Source organism: Elephas maximus, chromosome 6 (genome assembly GCF_024166365.1).
Source record: "Elephas maximus indicus isolate mEleMax1 chromosome 6, mEleMax1 primary haplotype, whole genome shotgun sequence".
NCBI classification, from domain to species: Eukaryota; Metazoa; Chordata; class Mammalia; order Proboscidea; family Elephantidae; genus Elephas; species Elephas maximus.
Window position 1 is genome coordinate 114,717,688 of NC_064824.1, and position 17,048 is coordinate 114,734,735.

At 43.0% G+C, this 17,048-nt stretch overlaps 1 protein-coding gene across 3 annotated transcripts in view; it reads left to right on the forward strand.

The window, feature by feature from the left end:
• XRCC5 (X-ray repair cross complementing 5) overlaps positions 1 to 5,815 on the forward strand; it is a 104,055-nt gene extending 98,240 nt beyond the window's left edge. For 2 of the 3 annotated variants that reach the window (XM_049888113.1, XM_049888112.1), the window contains exons 20-21: positions 4,712 to 4,783; positions 5,568 to 5,815. In XM_049888113.1, the coding sequence (XP_049744070.1) occupies positions 4,712 to 4,783; positions 5,568 to 5,582 (87 nt within the window). In that variant the 3' untranslated portion in view covers positions 5,583 to 5,815. Of the gene's footprint in view, positions 1 to 4,711; positions 4,784 to 5,567 lie in introns of those variants that run through there. The other variant, XR_007517951.1, reaches the window with a different exon arrangement.
• The last annotated feature ends 11,233 nt before the right edge of the window (positions 5,816 to 17,048 follow it).

Below are 17,048 nucleotides of genomic sequence, written 5' to 3' on the forward strand. Positions count from 1 at the left end.
GTGAGCTAAGGTTATGGTTGTGCTTTTCCACACTTGGTTGCATGACTTCTCTGCTGTACGTGAAATAAGCTGTAGGTGGCATTGGTGAAACCCAAATATAGGGCATTTTAAAGCAAAATACATGCAAACCAAACGGATTTTTGTTCTTCCTGATGAATTTATGCGTCTGGAGTGTGGGTGATTCTTTGAAATAGCCTGGTGGAAGCCATGTGTTACTAATTTGGGGATTTGAGCACAAGCTGATTGTTATTTTTTAGCCTATGGAGTGATAGGGCTAGGAGTCCCTGTGCAGAGGTCATTCATTTCTCTGCTTTTGGCCAGAACTGGATTTCAGAATACTTGAAAAGTAGTAGCTTAGCCATTTCCTGAAGATCTCCAGGTAAGGAGGCTCTTTCTTGGAAACCCCGAGTAAATTATGATGGTTTGAGGAAGGAGAAGTATGTCACACAAGTGTCTTTTCTGTTTATTCTCAACTTTCTGAGCATATTGTGAAAGGAAAGGACAAGCAAAAGACGAACATTGATTTCTGCCCTTTCTGCTGCGTCTGCGAATCTTTGGCTTTAAGATGGCAGGCCTATCATTGCATTCTCTCTGTATCTGCAGCTTCCCTGTCACTGTACAGCCTGGAAATTACTGGCAGTTAAAAACTCTGATGATGAGGAGTGGTAGTATAAGAGATCAGCCTGGCCCCGGGCTTGGGGAAGGATAATGGAGTGCATCCCAGCTTGCAGGCATAATTTGCTTACGCAGAAATGCAAAGCAGATCTGTCAGGAAAATCAGTTGCAAATGTTTAACACTTGATGGAAATGGATGTCTCAGTTTGCTGCTGCTCCTCTCTCCTTTGGAAATTAGCCTGGTCTCAGAGATGTGCCCTTTGTCTTTAGTTGTATATACCATGGTCATACTGCACATATTGCAGTATGAAAGGGGCTTTGCAGGTGCGAAGGCAGTAGGAATTGGAGCTTTTAGAGGCTGACAGCCAAAGAATATTTGAGATTTTCCAGATTCTTCAATAAGTACCTAGGAGTCCCTGAGTGGCACAAATGGTTAAGTGCTCAACTATTACCCAAAAGGTTGGCAGTTCGAACCCACCCAGAGGTGCCTTGGAAAATAGGCCTGGTGATCTGCTTCCAAAAGGTCACAGCCTTGAAAACCCTATGGAAAGCTTCTGTTCTACATACATGGGGTCGCCATTAAGTCAGAATCGACTGGACTGCAACTAACAACAACAACGTATCAGGTTATAAAAAACACGACATAAAGACATAGTGGGCTTGAAACCACTGAGCCTATAGAGTTTGTCTTATGTTTGAAAGATGCCAACATTTGTGGTCCCACAGAGTTTTATGGCAGGAATCGGCTCTTCTTTTTATTCTCTTCACTGTGACTGGTAAGTTTTATCTTGTAGCCATATATTCCTGATACAGGAACAACCATGTAGGCGTTAATGATTGTGAGTAGGAAAGGAGAGGAATGAAATAAAAATGCTTTTTAAAATAGTGATAGTGTTTAGGAAAACCATAAATAAAGATTAATTTGGGATTCTAAGATAAAGCAGAGTTTAATCTTTAGATATAAACCATACACAATTAAATGTAAAAGAGTCCTGGTAGTACAATGGTTAAGCACTTGGATGCTAACAGAAAAATTGATGATTCAAACCCACTTAGCAGCTCCTCTGGAGAAAGACCTGGCGATCTGCTCCCATAAAGATAACAGCCTAGTAAACCCCGCAAAGCATTTCTACTCTGTCACATGAGGCCGCTATGAGGTGAATATCGACTTGACAGCCCATAACAACAGCAACAAATAAATGGGTTTCCTGTTCATTTACCTGTATTTGGCTCTCAGACATCTTTATTAATAATCTACAAAAAAAAAAAAAAAATAGAATTAATGACACAGAAGCTGCATTACAGTTCTGTTGCAGATTGTACTCCCCCCATTGCTAAGATTTTCTGTCTTCTATACCATTGGTTCCTAGCCCTGAACCTGGTCCAGTTTAGGGTTGCCAAAGAGATATGGAAAGATACATAAATATCCTTGGAAGAGGGTAAATTCCTTACTCCCTCGGTCAAAATTGGGGTTACTGAATGGTGAGGTGGTTTTGAAGGAGGAAGAAGAGTCCAGAAGAGAAGCTGAGCCAAAAAACAAATTGTCATGGCTGCTTCCATGGTGCTGACAGGGGCAGCACCCAGTTCTGCAGAGGAGATGGCCTCCCTTAGCTGTTGTCATTTTGTAGATAGGTGGCTGAGAACCTTGCTCTTAGTTAGATCCAGTTACCACAATGCCTTGGAGGAAAAGAGTTCCAACCACTACTCTGGGAGGGACAGGATGGAAAAGCAAGAGTGTTTAGATCCTTTTCAAGGGCACTCACTACCCTTTCTGATATCATTTTACTCGGATCCACAATCAACACCCACGGAGGCAGCAGTCAAGATATCAAAAGATGCATTGCACTGGGCAAATCTGCTGCAAAAGACCTCTTTAAAGTGTTAAAAAGCAAATATGTCACCTTGAAGACTAAGGTGTGCCTGACCCAAGCCAGTGGTGTTTTCAGTCGCCTCATATGCATGTGAAAGCTGGGCAGTGAATAAGAAAGACGGAAGAACTGAGGCCTTTGAATTGTGGTGTTGGCAAAGAATATTGAATACATTAAGAATGGCGAGACTCTGTCTCGCATACTTTGGACATGTTATCAGGTGGGATCAGTCCCTGGAGAAGGACATCATGCTTGGTAAAGTAGAGGGTCAGCAAAGAAGAGAAGGACCCTCAACGAGATGGACTGACACGGTGGCTGCAACAGTTGACTAAGCATAACAACACTTGTGAGGATAGTGCAGGACTGGGCATTGTTTTGTTCTGTTGTACGTACGGTCACTCTGAGTTGGAACCTGCTCAACAGCGCCTAACAACAACAGCACTACCCTTTTTAAATCTGAGTTTCAGTCCTAGATCCTTGCAGACTCAGGGACCCTGCTTTTCTGTACATCTGCCCTTGAGAAGTTCCAGGTCTAGAACCCTGATGCAGAACAGAAGAGTGCATTAGAGTTTTTCTCATCTATCTCCCTGTTTTCAAAAAATGTCTAGCACAGATCGAAGGGTTTCCCGAAAAAGAAATTAAACAACTCCCAAGCTCATCCATTTTTGTGTTTCATATTTCTTGGAAGTCTGCTTTTTTACCTCCTTTGTCCTCAGTGAAGAATAATCTTTAAATTCAGATATTTGAAATCATTCTTATGCTCTCTTCAAAACAGACCAAGTACATACTGGTTCAGCGTACAGACAGTCCCTGGGTTATAAACTTACAACTTACAGACTTCGGACAACTCATTTTTTTTTTTTTAATAATTTTTATTGTGCTTTAAGTGAAAGTTTATAAATCAAGTCAGTCTCTCACACATACACACCTTGCTACACACTCCCAATTACTCTCCCCCAAATGAGACAGCCTGCTCTCTCCCTCCACTCTCTTTTCGTGTCCTTTTCGCCAGCTTCTAACCCCCTCCACCCTCTCATCTCCCCTCCAGGCAGGAGATGCCAACATAGTCTCAAGTGTCCACCTGATCCAAGAAGCTCAGTCCTCACCAGCATCCCTCTCCAACCCATTGTCCAGTCCAATCCATGTCTGAAGAGTTGGCTTCGGGAATGGTTCCTGTCCTGGGCCAACAGAAGGTCTGGGGGCCATGACCACCAGGGGTCCTTCCAGTCTCAGTCAGACCATTAAGTCTGGTCTTATGAGAATTTGGGGTCTGCATCCCACTGCTCTCGTGCTCCCTCAGGGGTCCTCTATTGTGTTCCCTGTCAGGGCTGTCATCGCTTGTAGCCAGGTACCATCTAGTTCTTCTGGTCTCAGCAGACAACTCATTCTTGTCCTTTAATGTTATGTAGATTTTCTCTCACCTTAAAGTGATTGAACCAACCTCTAAAAAACAAAACCCGTTGAGTTGTGACTTCTACTCATAGCAACCCTATAGGACAGAGTAGAACTTCCCCATAGGATTTCTAAGACTGTAAATCTATGGAAGCAGATTGCCACATCTTTCTCCCGTGGAGCAGCTGGTGAGTTCAGACCATCAACCTTTGGGTTGGCAGCTGAGCACTTTAACCACCGTCCGTCCTACCAGGGCTTCCGAACCAGCCCTACTTGGAACAGATTCTTCGTCACAGTCACCTTCACTTGCTGCATGTGCAGCTTTGAAATCACTGAAAACGCTTCGGGCCTTAAAGTAAGGCTAAATAAGAACCATATGCACCTGTTCTGACCTACCTACAAACTCAGCTTCAAGACACAGAAACGGATCTCACTCATAATGTAACCTGGGGACTGTCAGTATTTGGTTGTTTTTGTAACCTTCACAAGCCACCTTATCCCCTGTGAAAGCATAAATGGAAATATCAGGTGTCCACAGTGTCTGATATAGGGCCCTCCACATAGTCACTGTCTTGACTTGCCATATCATCTCCTCCCTCTTCCCAAGAATTTTCTGTGTTGACTAATACGTGCTGTCGAGCCTCAAATTTAGCCCTCTCAAGTCCAGAGTCAGGTAAGGAGGGTATGTCAAAATGATGCCTTCTTTGGACTATTTGCAATGAGACTTGGCTGAACAAGTCTTCTTAGGTTTGCCTGTGGCGATGCTAGCAGATTGTTTCCCCCATCAAAAGAGGTAAAATGGCATTTTGGTACATTGATTGGCTCTCTATTCACAGTTTCTGGCCCTCAAAGAAAAACCAGCTGAAGACACAGCCATATATGAAGAAGGTGGTGATGTGGATGACTTAGTAAGTACATCTAATACATACCAGGTGCTCTAATGATTGAAATCACGTGAGCTGTAAATAAGTCACAAAGGCTGCCTGTCATAGACTTGTTTCTTATTTTTGTTTTCATTTCTAACACATCAGAAGCTCCCTACAGTATTATTTATTGTCATCATAAATTTCGTCCAATAGGTAATTTCATAATGGAAATTTCTGTGCTCTGTGGTTTCAGTTATATTGTTCATTCAGATTAATCCTCTCATTTAAAGGGCTAAAAAAGAACTAGGAAGGCTATTCCTTTACTAGCAAAATGTTATAATTTACTGAAATTACTCTTCACCAGGAATAAGCAATACAACATGCAATTTGTGGGGGCTGACAAATAAAAACAGCCTTTAAAAAGCGTAATTCTTAAATGTTCTCATTTAGCTTAATATAAACAAAATAGATTGATAGGCATTTGAAGATTTCTGGACCTCATTACAAGTGAGTGCCTCAGAGGCTGTGTAAGTGTCGGCTTTTGTGTCCAGCTTTCATGTGTATCCAGCTTTCATGTTTGGAAACTTCTTGCCTTTAAGTCTCGCATGACAACTGTCCAGCAAAACCACCTACTAGGCTTTTAGGCTTTTTATGGTGCAGTTGTTAGTGCAGAGATGAGGACATACTTCGTACTTAACCCCTGCAGTGGTTAGCAGTGAGTAGGTGTGCATGTCTGTGAATGCCTACCAGTTAAACCCAGTCACCACAGTAGCAGTGCTCTGAAGTTGGCCTGACTCCTTGCTAATTACGTTGTTCTTGTTTACAGCTGGACATGATATAGGTCTCGGCTGTGTGAGGAATCTAAGGGAGTCGAACTGCATCGTCATGGCTGCGGTGCTGGGAGTTCTTACAGAACAGCCTGGAGGAGGCCATTCAAGGGCAACTGGAGCTCTGGGGACCAGATGACACAGAAGTGAACAGCACCTAATTCTCTGTAGAATGAATGTGTACACAAATATTATGAGGGTTAATTTAGACGTTACACAAGTTTATAAAGAGTCTCTTATTTTCTGATGGGTGCATTATTTCTTTAGTGGTCTTACTGATCTCAGTATATTACTCACATGCTTCAAAGTTTCTGAAAAATGACTTCTTTTATCCTGACTTGGTGTATTGGTGAGGATTATAGCCCTCACAGAGTTATTAGCATCTCATCCTGAACCATGGCACAGTCATTAGTGAGTTTTCCCAATCCTTTCCAGGAGCACGACAGTCACAGATACAGTACTTTGATCCTCCAACAGCATTCCCAATTTGGGCTGATCAAGCAATGGCATTTGTTTCCTACCAAGGAAAAACTGGATTAGGGAAGTCATAGGCAAGGGCCAACTCATTTCCCCCTTAAGCCTTTTAGTTACCACATTCAGAGTACGAGCCTTGCGGGGATGCAGTGTAGGTAGGGAAAGAACGCTGGGCTAGCCCAGATCCTTACGAGTGAGTTTTGATGTTGTTCCCTCACTTGCCCCAGCTTCTGTCATTAGTGAACCTTAAAAGAAAGAAAAGCTGAGAAATTCACCAATACTTAGAAATGTATCACGTATACTTGCAGGTCTCACAAGAAGTTTGGTTGTCTTAAAACACTTCTTCCTTAATTTTTCAGTCTTCCTGTCTCTCTGGATGATGTTTTGGTTTTTTTCCCCTGAAATAAGAAAATAATCCTTAGTCTTCTTTTTCCTGGTCCCATTCCTTCCCTAAGTTTTAACACCTCGTTCCTTGATGTCACAAACTTCTTGTACCCAATCTCACATGTCCTCAACAGCCCCCATGTAGGTAACCAATACATTTAATTTTACAAACATATTGATAAAGTTATGAATGACTCACACTCCTCCTGTGGATTGCTGTTAATTACTAATGCTCTGTAACGGAGTTCTTCACTGCTGTGCTGAGGATTAAAGGCCCCCTGTGCATTGATTGAAAATGGATCTCCAAGAGAGAACATCATTCAGTCCACCGAGCGGTTCATAGTCCATTGAGTGGTTCACTGTGGACCTCTAGGACAGTGCTCATTGTTCAGTCTTGACATACATACAGGTGCCCATTAAAAGTGATCCCAATAAAGAATGCCATGTATTACTGTCCAGTTAGATAAAGTCTAGTGATTTGGTCAAAACAAAGACATTTCTTAGAATCATAAAGCAAGAAAACTTTGTTCTTTAAGTTCTACATTATCCTCATCAGATACTCCTGACAGTAAGAATTGGCTCAATAAGTATGACCTTATAAGCAGTTTGGGGAATTCCCTCTTGGAAACAGCAATCCTTCTGTCAAGCCAGGAAAGGTTTGAATCAAGTTAGTCCTTTAGATCTTCTGATTGTTTTTTATTTAGGTCGTATGTTGCAGGATTATTTGTGCTTCCCTAACTCCACTTTTACGTAAATTATCTGAGCACCTGAAGGAAGAAATGAGTTTGACAAGCTGGGGAAAGGACTAAATTAGCCATGCAATTTCCAAATCCACTATGTAGACCTAGTATATGTGCGGTGTAGACTTGGTCATAGCATACTGTTTTGAGTAGGTCATCATGTTTTGGATGAACACACCAAAGTCTCATTTTGCTGAAATGAGATTTTCAGATCAGTAGAAACCCCAGTTGTTCTGTTGACTGCCTTGCAGAGCAGCAAGCACTAAGTCAGCTTTAGGTGGCCCCAGGCTAGTCCTCAGAAGCCCATATGTCCTACAAATAAAAGGCTGTATGTAAATTGGAAGTCACTGACAATGTCCCTGTTTTTAGTCTTCTTATTGCACTAAAATCTGTTGACTTAGTGAGAAGGGAGACACTTACCCTCCAGTCACATCCCAAAGGCCCCCATGCACTGCCAAATGCCCAGTCAAGGGTGTGTGCCACCCTGCAGTTAAAAATCATTAAATGTTGAACCTCTAAAAAAAACTACCCTTTGTTAATTAATTCACATGAAATTTAGAATCTTGGAAAATTATTTGGGGATAAATGTTACCTAGTTCAGAATGGTTTTGAAAAATGGGCCCGATAAATGCTTCTATTTTGAATGTATACAGTACTAACGACTGGCTTTTTAGCTAATTATGATTCAGGAAACATGTATTCTGTTTGGTCCACTGTCTCCCATTGGCCTCATCTCATATTGTTCCCTTCTTCTACGTGAGGTATTCTAGGTTCAGAACATGAGCTGGTGGCCCATCCAGAGTAGATGATGTGAAGGAGCGCAGTGTGGGTGGGGAAAGAACTACTGTACCTTCTGCGTTGCCAACCACCCGTGCATGTTAACTCTCTGCTGGAGCTAAATACACAAGGTGCAAACAACAAAATGGAAATCAGCATACTACCTTAGTATTAGCTTGTTGCAAAGATGTGTGGAACAGCTATTGTGTACCACATGGCTTAGGTTTGTAGTCTTCTCCTACCTCCGGATCTTACCACCTAGCCTCAGATGAAGAGAGCAAGAGCATCTGGTTGGACCCAGCTGTCTTGCCTGATTAGCAGCATGGAGCAGAAGGTGGAAATGCATATAAAGTTTAACATACATATAACCTATTGGGGTTTTAATGACCCTAATAAATATGGCCCAATCACCAGTCACATCTGTATGCCTGCCTCCCTGTAGCGGGCAGGGGACTATTAGGAGGGAGTGAGGAGTGGGAGCTTCCTCCAACCACCACCCTCACACCCACATGGAGTCAGTTCGCTTAATCAGTAGAATTGATAATCTCTGCTTGGATAGCATTGGCTTTCTGTGGTCATTTTTGAAAGGAAGGAAAATACTCCTTTTCTCTATCTGAATGTAACTCAGGAAGAGACTTCCTCCTATCTCTACCATCTCTTCTTTAGAGACACAATGGTGTAGTGCTTCAGAGCATCACCTGGATTTTAGATATTCTTAGGTGTAAGTTCCAATAGCAGCACTTATCAGCTGTGTGCCCACAGAAAGCCTCTAAGCAACAGAATATGACAATCACTTGTGTTTCAACTGTGGGCAGGGTGTCCTGGGAGAAGATGAGACCTTCTCTGTCAAAGGGAGTTCACAGATGGCTTTGCAGGAGCTGCTTGAATGATGGGAATGTGTGTTGTCTGGAGGTAGCAGCCCCAGACACGTGCCCCATTCACGGCCTCATGTGTTACCTTTCCCGGGCCCACTGCCTTTGCCTAGAGCATTGTGGGGTGGGTAAGGGTACCGACTGGGGTCAGGCAGACTTGAATGGAGGCCTTTTCTATACTGTCTTAAATGCGTCTCTGAATTTCTCTAGGCCCACAGACCTTTTCAGTGAGCTGGTAATTATACTAGGCTTCATAGGGTTATGGTTAGAATTAATAAACATAATATTAATGGCGTATATTATGTTGGCAAAACAACATGGGAAATAAAACTTTGTAGCGGCATCCCTTTTGAGAACAGATTTGGTTTGTTGGGAAAATACTTGAATGAACTACTTGGGGGCGATCAGGGTGGCAGCAGAATGGGGAGGGGAGTGGTAGAAGGAAGTTGACATTCTGAGGATAAGCCCAAGGAACAACAATGGTGGGGGTGGTCCAGCTAATTACCAACCTTTGTTGTGATGAATGTTAAAAATGAGGACAAAGTTTTAGAGATACAAAGGCATGACTGGGCAGCTGGCAGGGAAGGAAACTTTGGGGGAGTTGAGTAGCACAAATACAAATGTCTATGGGGTATTTTATTAATTTTATCGTTTGTGAAGTGAATCTCCATCTCCCTGGTGAATATTCAGTAAAATATCCATTTCTCGTTAATGTGTTCGCAGTTGTTCATATTAGAGGATGCGTGTAAGTGTTGTATCCTGTGGCCTGCATCCAGGAGGGCAAGGATGAAAACAGGCTGCCCGTGGGGAGTCTAGTCATCTCTGGATTACATGGATGTCTTGTTTCTTAAACCTGAAACCAGTCAAATGTAGGTAACGGCGTGCTCTGCTCCTCAGGTTACAATATAACGCCCCTATGCCTCTACATTATGGCCAAGATTAAACATCGGTATATTCCACTTTCAGAAGGAAGAACAAAAATGAGCTCTGTTCTTGACAGTAACTGCAGATAACAGCTCAGCCAGGAAAGCACAAAGGTAGCATGTGTGAGAGATTTATCACTGCTCATAATTTTAAAGTTGCATACCAAGCTGTTTGGTTTGAATTTTGGTTAAAACCCATGACGGCAAATTGGGGCATGATCAAACACACTGTCAAAGATTCACACACATATTCTGTGTGGCCACATCCTTTTAGTTGTTTATTTCACGGGATGTTGTGCCTGTTACTAGCCTTAGGACTGCTGAGGGATCTCCTCCCAAAGTTTTGGAAAGAGATCCCTCTCCCTCTTCTCTGCAAGTCTTCCCACTTGGTTTAAAACAGTCTTGCCCAAGGGCAGAGGAAAAGACATGGTAAATCCCAGTGTCTCTAAGCAATCTTATATAATGTACATGGGACTTTTCTGTATTTCCACCCTAGGAAGAATAAAAAAATGAAAACTATGTCCCTTTTCTTAGCAGTTTGTACTGACAGAAGTTGACAGAGGGTTTGGGTAAAAGAAAGTCATAGGGCATTTCTGAAGCCAGATGGTGTAATACTCCAGCCCCACCTGGAAATATCTGATAGGGGTTGAAAAAACCCAGCAGATGCTGTCCGGAGTCTGTCAAGTCGTTTTTGCAGCTTTAGCAATACCCAAGAATTATCTCAGTCACACTGAGTGCCTATAGCCTGTGTCCCAACATTTGCCAGATGAGATGAACAGAGAAGAATGTACTCACCCCTGAGAAGCTTAGAGCCTCTCTCAAACCAGACTAATGAAAAGCTGAGGAATGAGATCTATGCAAAGTAATGTAGAAATACTAGCCCAATCCTGTTTTTACTAAACCGAAAACAAAAAACCAAACTCATCATAGAGTTGATTCCAACTCAGAGTGACCCTATAGGACAGAGTAGAACTGCTCCGTAGGGTTTCCAAGGAGCAGCTAGTGGATTTGAACTGCCGACCTTTTTTGGTTAGCAACCAAGCTCCTAACCACAGAGCTACCAGGGCTCCATTCCTCCCCCCCCCCCAAAAAACAACGTACCTGTGGCTTGAGGTTTTCATAAATGAACAGAACTGAGACACTTATGCTCCACCTGCCTTGAGGGATGTGGGTATGTACTGTGGGATAAAGGAGGTCTCAGGCCATTTTTAACGCTCTACTTGCACGTCATCAAAATCTGATGGAAGGCTCCCTGACATAATAAAGGGCATTTATGAAAGTCACTCAGTGGGGAAACACTGAAAACTTCCCTCCTAAGATTAGGTACAAGGTGAAGGATGCCTTCATTACTGCTGTTCAACATTATCATTACTGCTGTTCAACACTGTACCAGAAGTTCTAGATGGAGCAATTTGGCAGGAAAAATAAAAGGCATCCAAATTGGAAAGGATGACATAATTCTATATATACGGAAAATTTCAAACAGTCCACAGGAAAGCTACTAGAGCTAATAATTCAGCAAAGTTGCAGTGTACGATATCAGTTGTTTCTGTATACCAACAATGAACAAACTGAAATGGAAATTAAGAAAATTTCATTTACAATAGCGTCTAAAAGAATAAAATATCTAGGAATAAATTGAACCATGGAGGTGAAAGATTTGTACACTGAAAACTATAAAACATTACTGGAAGAAATTAAAGAAGATCTAAATAAATGGAAAGACATTCTGTGTTCATGGGTTGGAAGACTTAATATTGTTGTCAGTCAATACTACCCAAAGTGATCTACACAGTTGTAGGATAATGCTTTTCAGCTATATGCAGCCCCTCCTAATGGAATCGGCTTTACTCTTCCCCAAAGCATGCTGGGGATGAATTCGGGATGCACTGGGGCTAAGGTACAATGCTGGGAGTGGCATGACTGGGCCAGCTTGCCAAGGCTGAGGAATGCCTTAGCAACAGGAAAGAAAACATCTGGACCTGGACATGAAGCCCCTGGGAACACTGACTGCCCAAGGACATGGGAGAAAAACAATGAGCCTTTATCCCAGCTGGAATGGTATATAAGCTTGTGTCCCTTGCTAAGTGGTTGCGGAGCACTAAACTGGTCCAGCCACCACTCTGGGCCACAGTCCTGTAAGCTTCCCAAGTGAACCATATGTCATGATCACCGGTTCCGGAGTCTTTGGTTTCTTGGAGATGGCAGCTGACCTTGGGTTCAGGTGCCGCTGGGTTGTTACCTGATGAGAGTCAATGTAATTCTTATCAAAATTCAAACACCCTTTTTTGCAGAAATGGAAAAGCTGATCCTCTAATTCATATGGATCTGTAGGGGTCATGAATACCAGAGCAATCTTGAAAAAAGAAGAATGAAGTAGGAATACTCACACTTCCTGATTTGAAAACATACTATCAAGCTATAGTAATAAAAAATGGGCTGGTACTTAAGTAAGGATAGGTACATAAACCAATGGAATAAAACTGATAACCCAAAAATAAACTCATATATCTATGGATAATTGATTTTTGTCAAGAGTTCCAAGACCATTCAGTGGGGAAAGAATAATTACTTCAACAAATGGTGCTGGGACAACTGAATCTCTACCTACAAAACAATGAACTTGGGCCCATACCTCATACCGTATGTGAAAATTAAAATGGATTAATGACCTAAATATAAGAACTAAAACCATATGACCCTTAGAAGAAAACATAAGGGAAGAGCTTCAAGGCCTTGTTTTTGACAATGGATTCTTAGATACAAGACCAAAAGCAGGAGCAACAAATGAAAAAAATAGATAATTTGGACTTAATCAAAATTAAAAATTAAAAACAGTACAAGAAGTCTGACATCCAAAAACTTTATAAACAAAGTGAAAAGACAGCCTACGCAATGGGAGAAAATATTTGTAACTATATATCTGATAAGGGCTTAGTATCTAAATATATCAAGAACTCCTAACTCAACAGCAAAAAGGCAACCCAATTAAAAAAATGGACAAAGGACTTGAATAGATATTTCTCCAGAAAATATATACAGATGGCCAATGTCTTAGGCTGAGTTCTCTAGAGAAGCAAAACCAGTAATGCGTATAAATATAGAGAGAGAGATTTATATTAAGGTAACATCACGCAACTGTAGGGGTTGGAATGTCCCAAGTCCTTGAATCAGGATGAAGTCCTTTCCCAATTTACAGAGCCACAGAAGCTGGTGAACCCAAGATGAGCAGGTTGGAAAGCAGGAATCCAGCTCACAGGCTGTGACAGTAGAGGAATCCCCAAGGTCGGCAGGCAAGAGCACAAGGTTTTTACAGAGTTGCTTAGCTGCAGGGGCTGACAAACCCAAGACAGGCAGGTCAGGGAGCAGGACTCTTGCTCGCAGGCTGTGAAGATCCGTGAATCCCAAGATGGACAGGTAAGCTGCTAGCTCAAGTCCCAAGAACCAGTGGTTGGACAAGAGACAGCTGCTGGATTCAGAACAAGCCAACAACCTTTGACCGGTGAGCAGGAAGGCGGAGGAAGGCGGAAAGATGAAGGCTGAGGGGGTGGTGAGCCGCTACAGGCCCCACCCCCACCAGTACTGCTCAGCAGATTCCATCATGGTGATCACATACCAGATTTCAACAGGAAAGTGATCGCAACATTATGTAACTGCCAAAACACTTCTCAAATCATGCCCCAGGCAAGTTGACACACAATCTTAACCATCACAGCCAATAAACACATGAAAGGATGCTCAGTGTCATTTGTCATTGTTTCTGTTGAGTCAGTTCCAACTCATGGCAACCTTACATATGACAGAATGAAACATTGCCCAGTCTAGTGCTATCTTCATGATTGTTGGTACGTTTGAGTCCATTCTTGTGTATTGTGTCAATCCATCTCATGAAGGGTTTTCTTCATTTTCACTGACCCTCTACGAAACATGATATCCTTCTCTAGCAACTAGTCTTTCTTGATGACATGTCCAAAGTAAGCAAGCTGAAGTCTCACCATCCTTGCTTCCAAGGAGCATTCTGGTTGTATTTCTTCTAAGACTGATTTATTTGTTCTCTGGCAGTCCATGGTATAGTCAACATTCTTTGCCGACCTCACAATTTAAATACATCATCAATTCCTGCCATTTCCCTAATGCTCAAGGACCCCCGCATCTTCCTGGCCGTGTGACCTTGGGCAAGTTACTCAACTATTATCATCATCAGTTCCCACAACTGTAACATAAACAGTAACAAACTGTACAACGGAGTTTATGTTAATGGTCCCTAACTTATAGGGTTGTCAGGATGAAATGAGGTGACTCACATAAAATGCTTGGCACACAGTTAAGTACAGAGTAAATATCTTCCATTATTATCAGCCCCTCCAGTTCTATATCTCTTCCTCCTCTACACCAGCATTTGTCTGGCTTTAAAATGTCCTGCTTTGCCCACTAATCCACTATGTGGATTAGCTAATAAGTAAGGCCCCTCAGAGAGACAACTACATCTCAGTTCTTAACTTGCTTTGTGATCCAGGGTGTACCACTCAAACAGGCCATCTGTTTTCCTCCTACAAAATGGACAGCTGCCTCTCTCGGGATGCTGGAGGCAGAAAATGAAGAATGGGAAGCTCTCTAGCAGAAAAGAACTCAAAGACAGTTTGAGTTCTGGATGGGAGGAGATATGTGTGAATGTGTGTGTGTGTTCACGTGCACTTTGAGTCTTGGAACTTAAGTAGATTGGTCACACCACAATGTGTCACTTCACCTGGCTCCTTTGTTTAAAGACTTCCCTCCCCTTTTTTCAACCTCCTGGGCCATGGATCCTCCAGCAGCGTCAGGGCTAGATGCCTTTTATGGGCCACTTTGATTAGTGTCCTGATAGAGGTTTAATCACTCATAAACTGCCATCCGCCCACTGGCAAAGGGAGACGGGAATTAGGATGCTCTTATTAATAGACCAAGCAGAGAGGACACTTGAAGTGTCAGGGATGGGTACAGTGAGTCTGTGTGTGATGGCACAGAGACAATAATTCCTTGGCTTTATATACATAATGATGTGTATATACAGACTCAAAACCTCAAACACATAAAAGTAACACGTGTGCACACATGCACACAAGGCATAATCCCTGTGTCCCAATGTGCACACAAAGATGCACACATTCCCTTGCTGAGCCACAGGGATTGGTTATAAATGTGTGAAGTTAGAAGAATAAGGGATTTTTAGCTGGATATGCACACATAATACAAGCAGGCCTTTGGAGAGTGTATTTTTGTATGTTAGATACCTAGAAGAGCACCTGACATATGGAAGGGACTCAATAATTTTAATCCCCTTCTTTCTATAAATATAAACGGAAAAAGTGTATGTGTGTGTTAGACGTTCTGTGTGAGTTGGTGACGGACATTTGTCCACCTTGTGGAAGTGGAACGGGTCGGGCTGCTGAATAATAAAGAAACTGTGTGTCTCTGCATTTTATTGAAAATGTGAATAGGAAAACAAACTGCAAAGTGTTCTATAAGTGCTGCTGCTGTTATTTATATGTGTCTTTGTATCCTTTTATTCATGAATTCTTGGATGTTAAGAGGAAAGAGACCATGTTCCATGCCTAGTTCCAGGCATGTGACCTTGTCCTTTTATGTTTGTCCTATGGGCATGATGTGGGCTACAGGAATCTTATCCATCACTAAGGCTGGCAGGAAGGGGTGTCTGTCTACTGATATCGCAGCTACCCCACAAGTAGGCCTGAGTGCCCGCCCATTCCCCAGCATGTATACTGTTTTCTTGTCTATAAAATTCAATTTAATATACATGCATTGGTCACCAGTATCCAAAGCTCTTGCCTGGGCACCCCAGAGGATTACAGTTGAACACATATCCATTGTCCTCCAGAAGTTCACAGGCCAGTAGAGAGAGAACCCAGAAACCAAACCAAACCCATTGCCTTCGAGTCAATTCCAACTTATAGTGACCCTATAGGACAGAGTAGAACTGCCCCCATAAGGTTCCAAAGGCTGTAAATCTTTTCAGAAGCAGACCGCCACATCGTTCTTTCACAGAGCGGCTATGGGGTTTGAACCACGAACATTTCAGTTAGCAGCCAAACACTTAAGTAGAGAGAGAAGAATTTCACTAATAGCTGGAATCCCGGAGGTGAGGAGGGCTATAAAAGAGACACAAGAAGAGAGCATCAGAGGCCCTGAAGAAGAGATTGATTTTGGTCTTGGTAACTGAGGACACTTTTTGGGGTTAGTGGCACTTAGGATGGACCACAGATGGAACAAGAATTTAATAAAGAGAGAGGTGAGGGCAGGGTGTTCTAATAGAGGACACAGCAGAGTTCAGGACAGGTTCAGGAAAGGGTAAATGGTTTAGTTTGGCTGGAGGGAAATGTGCATGGCGGGAAATGGTGAGCACTTAGACTACAAAGATAGGGCCATTTTCATGGGGAAAGCCCTGTTTTTGAAGAGAAATGCCATCAGGCGGGCTTCAGCAAGGCTAGGCTGGCAGGTGTGTACAGAGCGTGCGAGGGTCTGAAGGGGCAGGCTGCAGGATGGGGGAGCCATTCAGAGGTTTTGGAAGAGCCTCAAGGAGAGATGGCTGACAGCCCAACCACACTGACGGCCATTCTGTGGTGAGAACCCTCTCTCCCTTCGCCCTTGGGTCCTGAGATTCCTGGAAAGAGGGCCTGGGGTCAAAGGCTTGTGCTCATAAGCCCCTGGGCCCACTTGTGAGGCTGGGTCAGCTTGTCCCCTAGCTTGCTTCCCTCCTCCTTCTCTCAGGGCAAACTGCCTGCCCTGATCACTCCTATACCTGGCCACACCCATGCATCTCTCCCTCCTACCTCAGCAACTTCCTACTTGGACCTTCTTTTCTCAGGAAAGGGCTTACAATTTGCCACCTTCTGTTTTCTGTAGCCTCCTTCTGCAAAGCTCCTGTCTGTGCCCCCTTTGCCTGTGTGCCCTGTGAAGGAAAAAACCAGAATAAGCCTCTACCCTTACAGACTGCAGGTGTGCCAGCTCCACCTTCATGATTCAAGGAGCGTTGATGAGCACCCATCACAGGATGTCAGACTCCTGATACAGAGGCCAGATTCCAATGTGATGGCGCCTCTCCTCATGAGCACTCCCCGTGCAACCTTCCCCAGCAACTCTGTCCGGCCTGGCTTTGGGACCCCTGTCTGTGAGAACAAAAAACAAAAAAAAAAACCCAAACTCATTGCCATTGAGTTGATTCCAATTCATAGCTACCCTATAGGACAGAGCTGAACTGTCCCATAGGGTTTCCAAGGAGCGCCTGGTAGATTCAAAATGCCGACATTTTGGTT